The following is a 16498-nucleotide window of genomic DNA, read 5'->3' as shown; positions in this document are numbered from 1 at the left end:
GCCAGGTCACTGGGCAAATTTTCCAGATGTGGGATGGAGAGAAGAGGGAGCAGTTAGGAAAATGGGGAGAGGATAGGGGGGAAGAAAGTAATGGCTTAGACTGGGAGGCTGTGAAGGAGACTTGAGAGGCGCTGGGAGGGGCGGCGTTCTGTGCTGCCAGAAGGAGAGAGTCAGGTGAGGCAAAGGAGAAGGAACAGGGGAGACAGGGGAGGGAAAGAGGGAATATAGAAGATGGTACTGGAAGGAAAAGGCATAGGGAGGGATAAGGAGGAAAGGAGTGAGGAAGAAAAAATGAAAGAAAGAGTAAGAGAAGTTGGGAAACACAAGGAGTGGGAAAGGATGAGAACTAATGAAGGAAAGAAATACGGAGAGTAGAGGAAGTAGGAAAGGAGTCTGGAGAGAAGAAAAACAAGGATGGAGAGAGGCGAGGCAAGGGGAAAGGATAAAGGATAAAGCAGGAGAGTAGAAACATAGGAAGAGAATACTGGAGGAGAAAGGAAATCTGAGACTGAGAAAAGGGAAAGAAGGAGACAGGGAAACGGCGATGGAAAAGCAGGAATGAGGGAAAAGTGATGATAGTGAAAAGAGGGAAAGGGGAGATGGGAGAGGGGATATGAGGCAGAGATAGGGAAGGGGACTGTTCTCGGATTGGGAGAAGAGAACTCACGAAAGAAGGGACTAAGCACCAAAGGAGGCAGGAGAGGCAAAACGGATCTCGGAGGATCCCCAAGTCCCAATCTAAGTGAAAAACTCTTCATGCAGATGCTGGCTTTTAGAAGCAGTCTCATAAACCGCAAGCTTTGCCCTCGCCTTTTTCTCAGTCCCTCTCCGGGGAAGTAATCAGCCCTGTTTGTTGCCCCAGACCTGGAGTCAGTTCAATCCTGCCTGAGGCTGAACTCGGACTCGGACTCCTAAAATTCCATACCGGCACATTTAGGCCCTTCTGGGAGAGCGCACCCGGACGTCCCCCGCCCAATAGTGCCCACTTGAAGCAGTCAATGGCGACTCACTTAGAACAACTTGTCTCTGCTCGCGTCTGCAAGGATCCCTCCCTCCCTGGTCCCGGTGCTGGCCCGAATCGGGAAAGGGGAAGGAGTTAACCGGGGAGCAGGGCTCTGGGGCTGAGAACGTGAGGGACTTAAGAAACCAGCCGGGCTCCGGGACCAGGGTGGCAGGCTGGGAAAGCACCAAGAGTCTGGCCAAGATGTTTTCACGTATACTCATGTGCTCCGGGATGTGTATCCAAGCGTCCCAAAACGTGTGTCTATCCAGAGTCGTGGGGGTATTTTTGTCCTCCCCAAAAGGGGTAGGTCTGGGCTATCGATGTTTTTTTCGGGTCACGTATCTATCTACGCGTGTCTCCGCGGCCTGTTTTCTAGGGACCGTCCCGGGTTTGAAAGGCGGTTCTCCGGGAGGAGGCAGCGCGCTGGAGACCCGGCCGGGGCTGGCTTCTCAGCTCCTCGCACCCCAAGCCGCAGGGGCTGGCTACCCCAGGAGGCGGTGGCGGAGAAAGATTGGGTAGGTAGCGGGAGGGTAGAGAGGGGGAAGCGCGCTGGGGTTGGGCGAGGCGGGGCGGGCCTCAGGCCGGGTTGGGGCGGGGCGGGGCAGGCAGGGGCGGGGGGCTGCCGGGCCCCTCCCCGCCCTTCCCCTCCCCTCTTCTCCTCCCCCTCCACCCTGCTGCCTCAGCCTGGGCCGGCCGGCGGCCGTGCAGAAGCCGAGACGCCCGGCTGAGGGAGCGCGGCCAGGGCCGGGATGCACGCCCCGCGCGGCGCTCCACGGCCCCCGCTCCGGGCTCCGGGCGCAACGAGGCTTCATGGGACGTAGCGGCGGCGGCGGCGGGGAAGGCAGCGGCGCGGGGGGCCCGGGGCCGGGGCTCCGGGCGCACCTCGGGGCGCTGCTCCGCGCGCCGCCCCGCGCGCCGCTGCTGCTCTCTGTGCTCCTGCTCGGCACCTACTTTTTCTATTGCCTGTCTGGCCCCTGCGCCGCTGCCCGCCCCCCGTCGCAGCCCGCCGCGCCCCCGGCCACTCGCGCCCCGCAGCCGCCGTCCTGGGCGCCGCGGCCCGGGCGGCTCCTCCCGGCGGCGGCGGCTGAGCCTGAGGATCCTCCAGAGCCCGAGGCGCAGCGCGGCGGAGCTGGGACCCCCGGCGGGGGCGGGCTGCCCCTGGCCAGCAGTTTCGGGAGCCGGCGCTTCCCGCAGGCGCTCATCGTGGGCGTGAAGAAGGGGGGCACTCGAGCCTTGCTCGAGTTTCTGAGAGTGCACCCAGACGTCCGAGCGCTGGGGGCCGAGCCCCACTTCTTCGACAGGTGCTACAATAAGGGGCTCGCCTGGTACAGGTAAGCGCCCCGTCATACTCTCCTGCAAGCCTGGAGCAGGCGTCTCAGACGGCCCGAATCTGCCCGGGGTCAGAAGGCAGCTGGAGCTCCTGACCCTCTGCTTCCCCGGTAGCTTCACTCCATCTAGGACTTTCCCCTTCTCTCTTCTCTGGAACGTCCCTCCTTTGAGATGATGCCCGCTTCTCTTTTACTTGGCACTTCTTTTCACTTTGGGACAATTCTTCTTCCACCTCAGCCTGCGATCTTCTTTCCTCCTTCTAGCCAGATCTCCCCCTACTTCGTGGAGAACTGAGGCCTTCTGTTTTTCTCTTTGTAGCTTGTCGAATACGAAAAATGAACTCCGGGCACCCAGAAGGACTTTTGCCCCGCATGTCATTCCCCCACTTCCTTCCCCTGCCTTTCTTTTTTGAGGAAAGAGAAAGCCCTCCGTCTCCTTTGTAGCTAAGACTACTAAAAAACCGTTTTCAGGGTTTGTCACAGGCAGCAAAAGTAGGGGGTTGGGAGGGTGTTGCCCAGAAACTTTGAGCAGCTTTGCAAGAAGTGGGTCCCGGCCTTTCTGTAACGGCTTTTAGCGAACTGCCTGAAAGAGTATGGTATCTTCGAGACCCCACCCTATGGGGCCAAGTCCTTTAGAAAGGATTGTCTTTCACCGGGAGGAAGGAAGAACTGTCCATGGGGACTGTGACCCAATATCTAATTAGGTCCATGTGGAAAGCAGGGGGACAGTACGAACTCCAGATTTGGCTTTGGAATAATTTCTAGATGTGTGATAGGGGTGTTTGCTGTTGAACCCTTGAAACTAGCTCAGACTGTAAAGTTAGAATTAGGTGGGGATGTAGTCTCAGGAGCAGTCACCTCCTTAGCTTTGGTAGGAGCTTAGAGAAAGTCACTGAAGATGGGACAGGAATATGAGTAACTATGGGGAAGGATTGGGGGGTGGGGGGTAGGGGGGGAAGAATCCATGACAGCAACAGTAGTCCTGTAAGATAGAGGCTCAGGGAACCAGATTGGTTTCTAAGGAAAGGCAACTAAGACTTGAGACATAGAAAGAAATCTCCTTTGCTTCTATATTGAGGTTGTGACCAGAATTCAATCTTGTGAGTCTTTTGGTTTCTAAAGTCAGAGTAAGGGACTGGCTGAAGGTTTGGGGAGGGTAAGGAATAGAGACGGTCTTTTATATCTTGAAGTGGTATGAACATGTTTCCTATTAGCTGGGAAACCCCAAAAATGCAGAAAGCCAAGAGTGTGCCAACTGGCAAAATGGCCAGGAGTTGCCTCTAACAGGCACAGTTATACACCAAATTGCTTGGGTGGAACTTGGGGAATAGTACATTAGATTGGGCACTGAATTGGAGGTGTATGTCTGATTTTCTTTTTTTCCTTTTTTTGTGTGTCTGATTTTCAAACTCTTGCCTCTTAATGACCTGCTTGACTTAATCCCTCTAACCTTTAATTACAATTCCTATTATAAAGAGAGTTTTTACTAGATAATCTGTAATTCTGTGCTTTTGGATTGGGGGGCCGAATCTTCTCTTTTGACTGACTGGATTCACTATATCTTTGCTGTTGGCCTGTTGTAGTTTATCTAAGACCAGGAAGCAGCCCAAAAGGAGAGTCTTCCCATGACTGGAAGTCTTAACTAACCCTTTCTAATAGGGAAAGACATTGTGTTTGGGAAAGCGAATAGATTCACAAAGCTTAAAGACCTTCCCTCTTGTGCTAAACCTGCAGGGAGCCGCCCTCCCTGTTTGCCAGCTCTCGGGGGCTTCAGGCTTTGTGAACCACACAGACGGGTATCTCCAAAAGTTTCAGGGTCCGAGTGGACATGACAGGAATGTTTGGGAAATGAGCCTTCTCTCTATTCACTGTTAACAAACTCCATCAGGGCTTCAAAAGTTTGGGACTTTGTTTTGTGGGGCCAAGCAAAGACTTTTGGAATCTTGGGGGGGAAGATGGGGGGCGTAAATGAAGTTGGAGTCATGAGAACAGTTTGTGTCCTTTGCTAGTGCTTTAGCATCCCCCTTTCTCTTCTCTCCCTGTGCTTTTTTTTTTTCCCCAGAAGAGGGACTTGGGACAATATTACTGTTGAAATCTGTCTCATGGCAGTTAGCAGGAAAGGGTCCCAGAACTCCCTGCTGACTTCTTTGACACAAGCAGAAATTAAGTACTGTTGCTGGAGGAAGCAGCTGGCCCAGTATCGAGTGAATGAGCTTATATGGTCCTGGAACTAATGCCACAGAAATGACTATAGGCCGTGACCTGGAATCTGCCCTCTCGGTTTTCTAATTTCCAATCCCAGATCTGGATGTCAGGTACATAACCCTAAATCCTGCCCATTTTACGTTCTGGGACTTTACAAGTTTATGAGCTTTGGGCCATGGGCGCGAGGAAAAGTTTCAGGCAATCCAGGGAGCGATGTCACAGATGGAAAACATCCTGGGAAGGACCCAGAAGTCATCTTGGAGAAAGAAGAGAAGAATTAGCATGAAGATAACCTGGGCTTGAATTTTAGCTCCACTTAGTACTTGTGAGGAGGACCTGGGTATTTCACTTTTCTGAACCTCAAGTTTCGTTTCTGTAAAATGAGAGTGTTTCAGTAGATGGTTTCTAAGATTCCTTCCAGCTCCCATTTCTGTGATAAGCGTGTTGACTAGTGTTTTAATTAACAGAAAGGAGGTAGGTAGAGTGTCTGTGACTTCAGATAGCCACAGATAGACCTTGCAGATGTTTACGGCTTTTCCCTTTTTCCGGGCCTTAGCTCAGACATGTGTATGTGTCTATCTCCCCGTTCATCTGTCTTTCTGTTTGGGAGGGCTGGAGCCTGGCTTGGTTGTTCTGAACATTGTGGCCCACCCCACAGAGTAAAGTGAATCAAGGAGTTGATGTGGGTTTGAGGGAAGGCTGCTTGTTTTGTGTGTGTGTGTGTGTGTGTGTGTGTGTGTGTGTGTGCGCATCCGGGTGAGCCCCGCTCCAATTACAGGGTTACTCCATTAGCTTCAGGATTTAGTGTTATTGGCAGCTGGAAAGTGGAATTAAGGAGATGCCTTCAGGAGGGAGGGAAATTGAAGCCTTGTGATCTCTCAGATGGAGACTCAAACTGTGGAGACATTCTAGTGTCCACCTCCATCACTGGTATCTCCTTGTTGTCCTGGGTGCTAATAGGACACTGTGTATCTGCCAAGAAACACAGCGAGCGATCTCCTCTCTGAGAACAGGGCCCCCTCCCCACCAAGGTTTTTCTTCCTTTGTACTTTCCTAACAGTCAGACCATAAAACTATATTAAATTGACTCTAATTTATCTTGAAGGTTGGACTATCTTATCCACAATCGGATTTATCATTGTAAAGGTAGCTCATTTATGTCTAAACACTTTGCAATTTACAAAATGCTTTCTTCACAACAACTTTCTGAGACTTGCCCTCTTTGAGTCCATTTTACAGATGAGGATGTGAACATTTCTGAAATAAACATTTCTTTTCTTTCATCTCCAGCACCTAGCACAGTATCTGACACATAGTAGGTACTTCATTGTTGATTTGATTGAGACAAATGAGGTTTAGAGGAGAAATTCAGTGATTTCTTAGTACCACACAGTAAATGTTAGATTTCCTGACCCTCCCCCCCCTCCCCTTATGTTCTTTCCTTTGTACAGTTCTGGGCCAGTTTCCCTCTGATCCTTTCCTGAATATGCTTTAGACCCATTTCCTCTACGTTGAAAATAAACTCCTAGAGGGCAGGAATGACTTCATTTGAATGCACCGTGCCTGGCTTTAGGCTGTGGAAAAGTTTGTGGAATTGGATCCAGTTGGAAGCATTTCTGATGATAATTAACCTGAGAGGCACCATGAGGCTCCCTTTTGTGCTTTCCTTTCAAAGCTGGAAGAAGGCTCTAGGTGGGAGAAAAGTCCTTGGATGGGAAGGAAGTCTGGGCATCCTCTCGGCAGTTCTGCTTTACTCTGTGACCCTGGCCTAGTCAGTTCCCCTAAGAGTTCCTGTCTCCCTTTATAGCAAAGGCTCAGATGATCTTTAAGGTCCCTTCCAACTCTGACAGTCTGATTTGTAGATTGTCTGCCTTTCTTCCTCCCTTCCTCTCCACCTCCCCAAGATAAATGACTGTAGTTTTTCCCCCCCTAACCCTTTAGCCCTTGAGTTTGTACTGATAGTGATATAGAAGCCTTTTTTTCTCTTTTTTTACTGGTTCCAGGTTTATGTATCACAGCCCAATCAATCTCTTAAGGGGTGTCCCTGAGTAGGGGCCTCTCTGGGACTTCTTTTAGGCGGAAGAGAGGGTCAGAGGAGAGTTTTTAGCTTTCAGGAAGCAGGTATATCTGTTCAGGAGGGAACAGCTATATTTCCCCCAGCATTCCTACTGGCCCATGTTCATGGAAAGAGTCAGTTTCCTATTCTCAGAATACTGAGCTTCTCTGGAACTGGGTAGGGGGAAATTTAGAAATAAGCATTTCTGCCTGAAGATACTGATGAAAATTATCTTGGAGAGTCTTTTTATTTAAATTCACTCTTATTTTCAATTGTGAATTCTCTCCGTCTTTCCTCTCCCTCCCCTTCTTCCACCTATTGAGAAAGCTAGAAAAATAAAACCGTTACAAATATGTATAGTCATGCAAAACAAATTCTTGGGGAATCTTTTATGTAGGGTAGGTAAAACCACATTGCTTCTGCATAATGAAGAGCTGGTTCCTGAGAAACAAAGCCCTCTATATACATTCTAGACTTTAAGAATGGCAGACCTCAGAAGGTCCTTTGGGGTCATCTGGTCCAATTTCCTCAGTTTATAGATGGCAAAACTGAAAAGGGGATAGAAGTTTATTAGCAGGTCACACTGAAAATGAGACAGTTGGAAGTAGAATTTTCAGTCCTAGACAAAAATTCCCCAGGAAGTCTCTGGTTTTATCCAGAGGTACTGATATTCCCCATACCTTCTTTCTCTTCCTCCCCATCAAACAGATTTTATTTCAACTATAATACAAAGTAAGGGATCGCTGAGACTTTAAGCCAACCTTCCTATTTTCAGATAAAAAAATTGAGGCTCAGAGTTCAAATGGCTTATCTAAGATAGTAAATAGGAATTAAATAGGAAAAGGAAGAGTGGAACCTGGGACCCAGGTCCACTTTAATTTAAAGAATTAGCATAATACAAGATAATTTGAAGAGTTGGGATTTAAGCCAAAGGTTAAAAAGCTGCTATCTCTTACATATGGATGAATAAATGTCTCTGAAATTTTTGCCATGATCCTGTTGGTGCAAGTAAAAAAATCCAAGCCTGCCAGCCTTTGGCAGGCAATGGAAAGGGATTGGGCCAGGACCTTATTTATTGATTGAAACACAGTGTCAATAACCACTTTGGCCCCCCAGGGAGTGGTCCTGTCTCTAATGATCTTTGTCCCATTTTGAAATAATTCTGTTGTCTCTCCAGCTCTTTTCTTTCCCCTGAAGTTAAGAAAAATCTCAATGGCTGTCCTAATTTCCAAGAGTCTTGGCTAGTCTAATAGGGTCTTTAGATGCCTGAGCTAAAGTGGATTTTGCTACTTAACTCTGCCCAGGAATCCTGAAGCAAATAATTATAGCTGCTCACCCTGAGGAGGAAGTAGGATAGAGCAGGAAGCTATGGGGAAGCCTGAATGTTAATTGGAGCCCATATTTAAGAGCTTATTACTGACCTTTGAGAAGTTTTGACTGTATTAAGCTTGGGTGGGGATTGAGAACTTGGCTAATGAAAGGGTTGAGCAAAGGCGCCTTAATACCAGGGTTTAGCCCTAAAACAGTTTTCAAAGAGCCCTTAGAATCCAACTGCCTCACCCTGCTGTCTTGCTGGGAGCCATTTGGAAGGATAGCCTGCCTAGTGGGGGGGGGGGGGGGGCCCGCCCCGGAAAGAAGGTCCTCGGGGTGAGGGGGCAGGGCCGTGGCCTTCTGGCTGAGGAGGGAACAGAGGCCATCTCTGTGGAGCCTCCCAGGGGTTCGCTTTGCTTGTACTTGTTGGAGCGGGGAGAATAGGAGTATGTGTGATTGGGGTATGGGAGAGTGTGAAGGTGTTCTGTGAGTGCTTTTTTTCCTTAATGTGTTTATGTGGGTCTGTGAGTTCATAGTGGGGTGTTTGTATGTGGGTGTGAATGTACTTGTTGGCAGGGACGGTGTTTGTGGTTGGAAAAATGTAGTTTTTTAGTGCGTTCAACAGACTTGAGATATTTTCACCTTGTAATAATAATAATATCTAGTATTTATATAATGGTTTATATTGAAAGTTGCCAAGTGCTCTGTATGTATCATTTCATTTGATCCTCACAACCACCCTGCAGGGGAAGTGGGCTGCCCGGAGGTACTTGAGGAGGATCTGAGGGATTTGAACTCAGGGCTTGTTGAGAACCTTAATCTACCACTCTGTCTAGCCGGAGATAGGGAGAGAGAGCAGCAGCTGCGAGGGACTCAGTTCTGGGTTAGCCGGACTCTGCCAGTTCCCCCTTGTCCACTCTCCCTGGGCTGTCTTGGAAGGGCTGTCTTATTATGGCCTTTTTCTGAGACAGGACAAGGCAGATGATGGCAGAATTTTGCCCACAGGGCTCTGTAGCAGACACGGTGGGAAGCCCCCCAAGTCCCCGGAGGCTAATCTTGTGCATCTGCCTCCAACCTGCAGCATTAGGGTCAGACCCGAGGGGGTCATGGGAAATCAAAACTTCAGGGAATTGATGAGGGGAGGAGAGAGAATTGCATTAATATAGTCATTGGTCACTGGGGTCTTATTAGTAATCAGCGAGCCTTGGTCTGCAGGGAGCAGACATGTGACCTCATTAAATGCCCCTACTGATGACCAGGGCCTTATTGATTCATGGAGTGGGCTGGAGGTCATCCCTGATCCTCCCACCTCAGCTCCGGCCCAAGCAGCGGAGCTGGGACCGAGAGGCGGCTGCCCGAGAAGGCTCCCGCGGCCCGAGCGTACCTGAGTGTACCCACATGTGTACGTGTGAACGTCCGACTCCTCCCGGGGCTCCCCTGAGCACACGCCTGTGGCTGCTGCCCGCTCTGAAGTCACCATTGTAATCTTCTGCTCTGTGACCCTTGGCTAATTGGAACAGCTTCAGAGGGGGCAGCTGTTGAGTGAGGCGGGTGGGGGGGTGGCCCCCCAGGGAGCAATCCTTCTGGATGGGCACCATATGGTAGAGCCACTGGGCTGCATGCAACAGAGATAGCCCTGGGCTCTCTCTTCTCACGGCAGTGAGTTACAACCCTGGAGACCTTCAGGGGAGGGGGCTTGGGTCAGGGGAGGGGACCGGGCTGAGGGGGGAGAGGCACGGGGAGTCTCAGGTATCCAGCGGGCCGGCGGTGGAGAGAGGGACTCACTGGAGCTCTTGAATACTAGTCCCTGGTCCCCTGTCTTAAAAGGCGAACTTCCCCTCTCATTCCTCTCCTCCCCTTCCCACCCCCACCCCCGTCCCTTCCCGGGGAACTGCTTTTTCTGTGTGCAGTGACCTTCCCTCCATCCTTCTTTCTGTCCTTTCTTTTTGGTTATTCAGAGCTTCTGGGGGTGGGGAGCAGAGTGGGGTTCCTTAGGCCTCCAGCCCAGCTTGTGGGGGCAGGGCTTTCTACTTAGAGAAGGGACTAGAGTATATTTGAATTCAGGCTGGACTAGGGGTGGAAAGCTGCCCTTCCCCCTCCCACCCCCACATGTCCTCCCTCCAGGACCATTTTTCCTCTTCTCTTCTTTCTTCTTCCTGCTGCCCCATCCCCAAAACTAGAAGCAAGGGGAGGGGCTCGGCTACAACACTGGGGCCATTAACCAGGCTCTAGAAGGGTGGGTGTGGGGTGACAACCTCTAAGAGCCTCTCTTTCCCTCTCCAGCCTCCGATTTAGCCTGTCCCCACCTCCTCCAGGTTGGGTACAAAGGCTCCTGGAGCCCCGCCAGGAAGGACCTGACACCCCCCAGCCCAAGAGGGGTCGGAGTGTGGGCCGGGGGACCTTTGCCCAAGTGGGGCACCTATCACTGCTCATCCAATTTACCTGAAGTTCTTTTTCGGAGCTATAGAGTAGGTTTTGTACTCTAAATAGTATGATTGGATGGTTCTCGGTGGAGGAGGGGATAGGAGAGCACCCTCCCTTTCTGCTGCTTTGTTCCCTGAAATACAGGCCACACCCCTCTAGGGGGACCTTATGCAGATGCAACTCCTCTGGTATTATAGGGTTTTCTATGCTATTCAAGTCTGTCTCCGAGTCTCAGCCCAAAGCCGGCCTGGGGGGAGGGGAGATGATGGGGGAGACGGGGCTATTTATCTGTAATGAGGATGGTAATCCCGGTCCCACCCAGCTCCCAGGGTTCCCTTCCATCCCCAGGATAAGGGCCATTTGTGAAAATAGTATCGATTACCGCCTCCCAGCATTAACTGGTAGAGGTCCAGGGGCAACATCCCAATTGGGCCTTTGGAGTGTTGGTACCCCCGGAACGATGGAAGGAGCTCAGGGGGCTGGGAGTCAGAGATGGAAATCTCGGCTCTGCTGTTTATTAGCTGTGTGGTACTGGGCAAGTCAGTTTACCTCCGAGGGCTTCAGTTTGCTCCTATGTAAAATGAGGAGCTTGAGAGTAGATCTCTGGGGTCTCTTTCAGCTCTAGATGTCTATGAGCCTTTTGAGGGAGGGACGGTCCATTCTACCGCCTGTCTGGGTAACTTATCTGGACGGTCAGGCGAGACTGAGGGAGCAGTTGGTCGCCTGGGGCTTGATGAAAGCCACAGGGAAATGCATACCAGATGTGGATCAGCAGAGATAATTTGTTAGACAATTTGTTAGATGCTGGTTGTATGGGGGTGTGGTTCCCCTTCAGTCCGCTGGACTCAGACCCCGGCCCCCTCCCCAAAGGGGAGGCAGAACAGGGGCACTGCCGGGACCTGCTAGGAGACAGGGTCTTGGATAAAAGTTTCTGTCCTGCTTTTATCTCCCACGGGCAGGGAACCGAATTTACCTCGATGGGAGGTGTGATGGGAGGCGATTATGTCCCTTTCCCCTTTCCTCCTGGTCCTGAGAAGCCTCTTAGCTGGGGCCCCACCAGGGGGAAGAAGCGTGGAAGGAACCCTGAGTACTCTTGGCGCAGGATTAGCTGTGCCCATCTCTAGCCTCCCCTGAGGGAGATATTCCTCTGCATGGAGGAGGCCCCGTTTGGAAGCGGAGTCCTTTATTGCAAACTTAAAGCAGGCCCCGGACCGGCCTGTATCAGATAAGAGTGCTGAAACCTGTAAAAAGGGGTTTTTAAGATCGGCAAAGCACTTGGAGTCGTCGTATTGTCCCAATACTGGGAGCTGGTATCCCAGCCGAGCTGAGGCAGCAGTTGGACTGATGTGGGGCTGAGGAATTATTTGGGGGGGGGGACCATCTCTGGGCTCTGGCCCTCCATCCACACATTGAATGAAGAATTAAGAGGGATCCGGGAAGGGAGGCATCTGGATGGCTTGGTCTGAGTCTCTTGCTGAAGACTGGTTGTTTCCTGAGCAGGGTAGGGGATGGAAGTGGATTTGGGGAGGAGCAATATTAGTCTCTCGAATTTAGGACACCATGAATTAATTTTAATGGGTCAGGAACCACAGACATTTGGTTCTTCACTAACCCAAGGCCCATCCTTTTCTCCCTCCAGCCCTTAAGCCATCCCTCAAAGAACCGAGCCGTGACTATGCCGGGGAGACTGGAAACAGAGCAGCAGACTAGGAAACTTCAGAAGCTGTTTCTGATTAATTTCCCCTTTCTTGTCGATTTTTCTTTCCAGAAAAGAAGGGGGAAAGAGAGAAGGGGGGAGTTGGTAATCTATCCGGGTTTGAAGAGGGTAATCGGTTTTCAAATAGGCGGGGAACGGAAAGGAAATCCCTAGCCAGTTTCAAGTTGTAGCCGACCCTGAAATCCTGCAGGGCTTCCTGGAGCTGGGAGCCCGGCCTCTGCCGAGGCCGGCCCTTTGTCCGGAAGGGAAGGATTTAGCAAAGCGATTTTCTGATCTGAAAGTTTGGGAGTCAGTTTTTCTCCCTTGAATTCTTCCCCTGACCCCCAGGACTGGGGAGAGGGGAGGGGAAGGTGGCTCCGGGGAGATGCGGCTTTGTTTCCTGTTCTGGGGCCAAGTATTCCCAGGATCTCTCCAACAAGGCAGACTTTTTTCCGCTGGGGGTGGGGGTGGGGAAGGGTCTCTTCCTGAGTACTGCTTCAGAGGCAGGATGGGAAGGTGGGCCAGCCCCATGGGACCGCTTCTAGGCCCCGGGTTGATTGAAGATGAGACCGATCTAAAAGGTTAAGTTCCCATTAGACCTGTGTGTGATGGGTGGGTGGAGAAAGTTGAGGAGTCACACCTCTAGAGATAGAATGTACAGTGGGGGAAACCACTAGCTTTGGGTTCAAATCCTGCCCACTCACTGTCTTCCCTGTGGGATCTTCAGCAAGTGACATTTCCACCCTTTGTGGAAGGGGACAGCCTCCGAGGTTACTTTTGCCTCAAAATGCAGTCAGGCTGTGATTCTAGTGAAGGTTAGAGAAGGATGAGGTCTCAAAGGCATCAGAATAGCCAGCTTTTATGGTGGGGGCCGCCGGGCAGAGGCATCCCACATCCCCGACCCCCAGGTGTGGGCTCACCTGGCAGAGCCCAAGCAGGAATTCTCCCCATCTGGGTCATGGAACAGGGTGGGGGTGGAGAGACCCAGGTCACAGCAGCATATGCAGATGGTCTATTGGGGAGGGGGGGTTGTTAGTCAGGATCTGGCTGTGCTAGTCTGGGATGGATCCTCAGGAAGCAGTCTTGGTTAAAATGAATGATTCTGGAAAGTCTCGAGCAATGGCTTCATTGTGGGCTCGGGGGAGCTCCCTGGGGCCTTCAGTTGTCTTTGTCCCTCCCATTCTGGGGGTCAGTTTAGTAGCAGTCTTGTCAGTTGTCTCCTATTTTTTTTTTTTTTGATCAGTAAAAGGAAGTCACTCTAAGTAATTGAAAAACCAATGAAGGTCCCCAGAGAACAGATAATGAAACATACCTCCCAACTCATGGCAGAGGCCAAAGACTGCTGGGGCAGAATTTGTGTTCACTGTCAGATGGGTTCGCTTAATTGTTTTTCTTGGTCAGAGGAGGGATTTATTTCTATCTTGGGGGAGAGTTTAAATGACTGTGATAATAAAGAGAATAAAGAGGCATCATTGAAATATTTTTTTTAAAGTTGATGAAATCTCCTCCCCCCAACACACACACTAACCCATTTTGCAGATGCTGACCCAGAAGCAGATAGTTAGGGAATCCCACAGGATAGAGCTAAGACCCCTGGCTGTGCATTCCCACACCTCTTCCTAGCAGCTGGGCTGTTCTTTTATCTCAAAGGTTGAAACTGGTGACCCTAATGATTTGTTTAGTATCTGAACACCCAGGGTTCCTCCCAGCTTCCCACCACCCTTTCTTTCTTTTTCTAATCCCCCACGTGCCCAGACTGAGGGTAGGGAAGCCTCAGTTTCTCCTATAAGTCAGTCTCTGGTATCCTGCCCCTCGCCAAGGGTCCAGAAAGGAAATTCTTCCAAATAGCCCGTTTTTGGAGTTGTGAGGTTTGGGTGGCAGAGTCATAATCCAATGCTTGACTGAAAAGGGAGAAGGATTAGGAGACCAGGCCCCCTACTCAGATAACCAGTGCTGTGTGTCTGCTGTGTGAGAACCTGGAGCTGGAAGGAAGGCCCAGCTGTCCCTGGGCCCTGGATCTGAGGGAGCCTAGCCCCCTTCCAGCCCTCTCCTGAAACAATGGTGCTAAATTGGATCAGAAACAAATCCTTTCTGGCCCCCTCTGGAGGGCTGTTTAGAGCCAGAGCACAGAAATGCTTCTGTCACCCACCTCCCCCCAATCCCTTGTGCTGTATTCTAGTCCCGTTAGAAAGCATTCCCTGCGAGCACTGGGGCTACTGCTGAATTGGGGAGTTTGCTTGGGGGAGAGAAACAGACACACAGTTTGCTGAATGCCTCTCTGGTTTAGATTAAGAATACTAAAAAGAGCTGTTTATTCTGGGCCCGTGGCCCCCACCCAGCCTCAGCTAGGAAGCGCTCCAAGTAGGATGTGGGGGGGGGGTGAAGGGAATGGGAGGAGGTTCTAGGGAAATCTCAGTTGTGAAGTGAGACTCACTTCTCATCCTGGTCTTAATCCTTGGTTCCCTCGCCTGTAGAAGTCTCATCATTGATCAGCCATTGTATAGTCAGATCCCGATATAACAAAGCTCACTTGGTAACTTTATATGTGAATTATTCATTAATCTCATCCTGTGTGCAAAAAAAAAAAAAAAAAAAAAAGGTGTTAAATTTACCTAGTGGAGATAAGACACCAATATAGATAATGATTAATATGATGAGTGCATTAGAGAATTACAGAACAAAGTGCTATTTGAGGCTTGGAGATGATGGGAAACGGCACTCACTTATGCATGCGACATCAGGGAAGGCTTCATGGAAGAGGTAGTGTTTGAATCCAGCTTTAAAGGATGGGCAAGGGAAGAAGGTGGGAATTACAAGCACAAGGAATAGTGTGAACAAAGGCAAGGAGACAGGAGGGTGTATGGCATGTTTGGGTAATAGAGAATGAACCCATTTAATGAGAGCATAGAGTGCAGAGGGAAGTAGAATTGTAGAAGGCTGGAAAGGAAGAATAACTCCAGCCCATGGTGGACTACTTGAGGGTTAGCTTGGGCAAAGGAATTTGAACATCATTTGGGAGGCAATGGTGAATCTGGGATCATTTAATATTTTTGAATAACAGATTTAGGATGCAAGGACCTGATCCTTATACAGATCTCCATGGAGCCCATGGCTGGATAAATCAGCATTTGGGCTGTCCTAATATTTTGTTAATGTCTGTATTTGGCATCTATCACCTCATCATATTTTTGTGTATCTTTCTTCTTTCAACTTGCTTAATTTTCAAAATTTATGATTTTAAAAATTATTATTATTATTATTATTGGTGAGGTAATTGGGGTTAAGTGACTTTCTTAGAGTCACACAGCTAGGAAGTGTTAAGTGTCTGAGGCTGGATTTAACTCTATCTACCATGCCATTTAGTTGCTCTCTCCTCTTTTTAAATTTATTTGATTTGGGGAAAGTTTATAATTTTCTAAGGAAGTGCAGGAATCACAGGAGCACAGAATCCTTGAAAGAATCACAGGTTCTTATTTAGAGCTGGAAGGGATCTTAAAAGCCATCTAATTCAATCTCCTTACTTTACAGATGACAAAAGAGCCTCAAAGAAGTCAGTTGACTTCATTGATTGAAAGGCTACTAAAGTTCAGAGATAACATTTGAACACAAGACTTCCTTCCTGCAAGCTCAGCACATTACCCAGCCCCCTATGCTCTCCAAAGACTATCTAATTCAACCCTTTATTGGTGAGGAAATAGAAGGGCAGAGATATTAAATTACTTTTCTTCGCTCACCTCCATAATAGTAGTAGAGTCAGAATTTGAACCCTCTTTGCCAGCTTCAAATCCAGCACTTCCAAATAATTGGGAGCTGTCTGCTCTCCTCCCTTACAATATGGAGAGAAGTCTGGAGGACTAAGAGAAGCTAATAGCCAGCCCTTTTCACCCATTTGTTTTCACCTTAGGAAAGTGGCTGTTTTTGTGAGTTATTGTGCCAAACTGAAATTGAACTCAGGTCCTTTTGTGGGGGAACCTTTTGGGTTTTTTATGTTTTTAAACTATAGTTTTATGAAAGTCAAACTCTATTTTATATACTATACTGCTACACAGAGGCCTATTTTTTGGGAGGGGTTTAGGGGAGGCAGAGTTGTGACTTGCTTAAGGGATAGAGCTAGGACCCCTGTCTGGGCATAGTAAATGTCTGAAGCTAGCTTTGAATTCATGTACTCCTGACTCTCTCCACTGTACCATCCAGCTGCTCCAGAGGCTCTCTTTTGTGTCTTATTGTGGTGTGGAGGTGATTCTGGGTCCTTGGTCAGTGGAGCATAAGTTCTACCATGCTGGAAGATCTTTGAGTAAATCTTTCTCAGTGACACATTGAGTCTACTGGTCCAAGAACAAATATAGCCAGGTACAAAAGAGCTCATTGGGAGGAACTGGCTGCCATGGCAACCCATGGAACAAAATACAAAATGGTCCTTAGTCCTATGCGAGCCCATGTTATTTTTCTAGGGTACCAGGGGCAGAGGGGAGGAA

The 16498-nt window shown here is 49.6% G+C and overlaps 1 protein-coding gene across 1 annotated transcript in view; it reads left to right on the top strand.

Moving 5' to 3' along the window:
- The first annotated feature begins 1662 nt into the window (after nt 1-1662).
- HS3ST6 (heparan sulfate-glucosamine 3-sulfotransferase 6) overlaps nt 1663-16498 on the top strand; it is a 34288-nt gene continuing 19452 nt past the window's right edge. Inside the window, exon 1 of the mRNA XM_012543245.3 lies at nt 1663-2334. Coding sequence (XP_012398699.2) covers nt 1814-2334 — 521 coding nt within the window. The 5' untranslated portion in view covers nt 1663-1813. The remainder of the gene's footprint in view (nt 2335-16498) is intronic.

Source organism: Sarcophilus harrisii, chromosome 1, assembly GCF_902635505.1.
Source record: "Sarcophilus harrisii chromosome 1, mSarHar1.11, whole genome shotgun sequence".
Taxonomy (NCBI): Eukaryota; Metazoa; Chordata; class Mammalia; order Dasyuromorphia; family Dasyuridae; genus Sarcophilus; species Sarcophilus harrisii.
The sequence above is the reverse complement of the archived record's forward strand: the minus strand, read 5'-3'. Positions and strand labels throughout refer to the sequence as shown.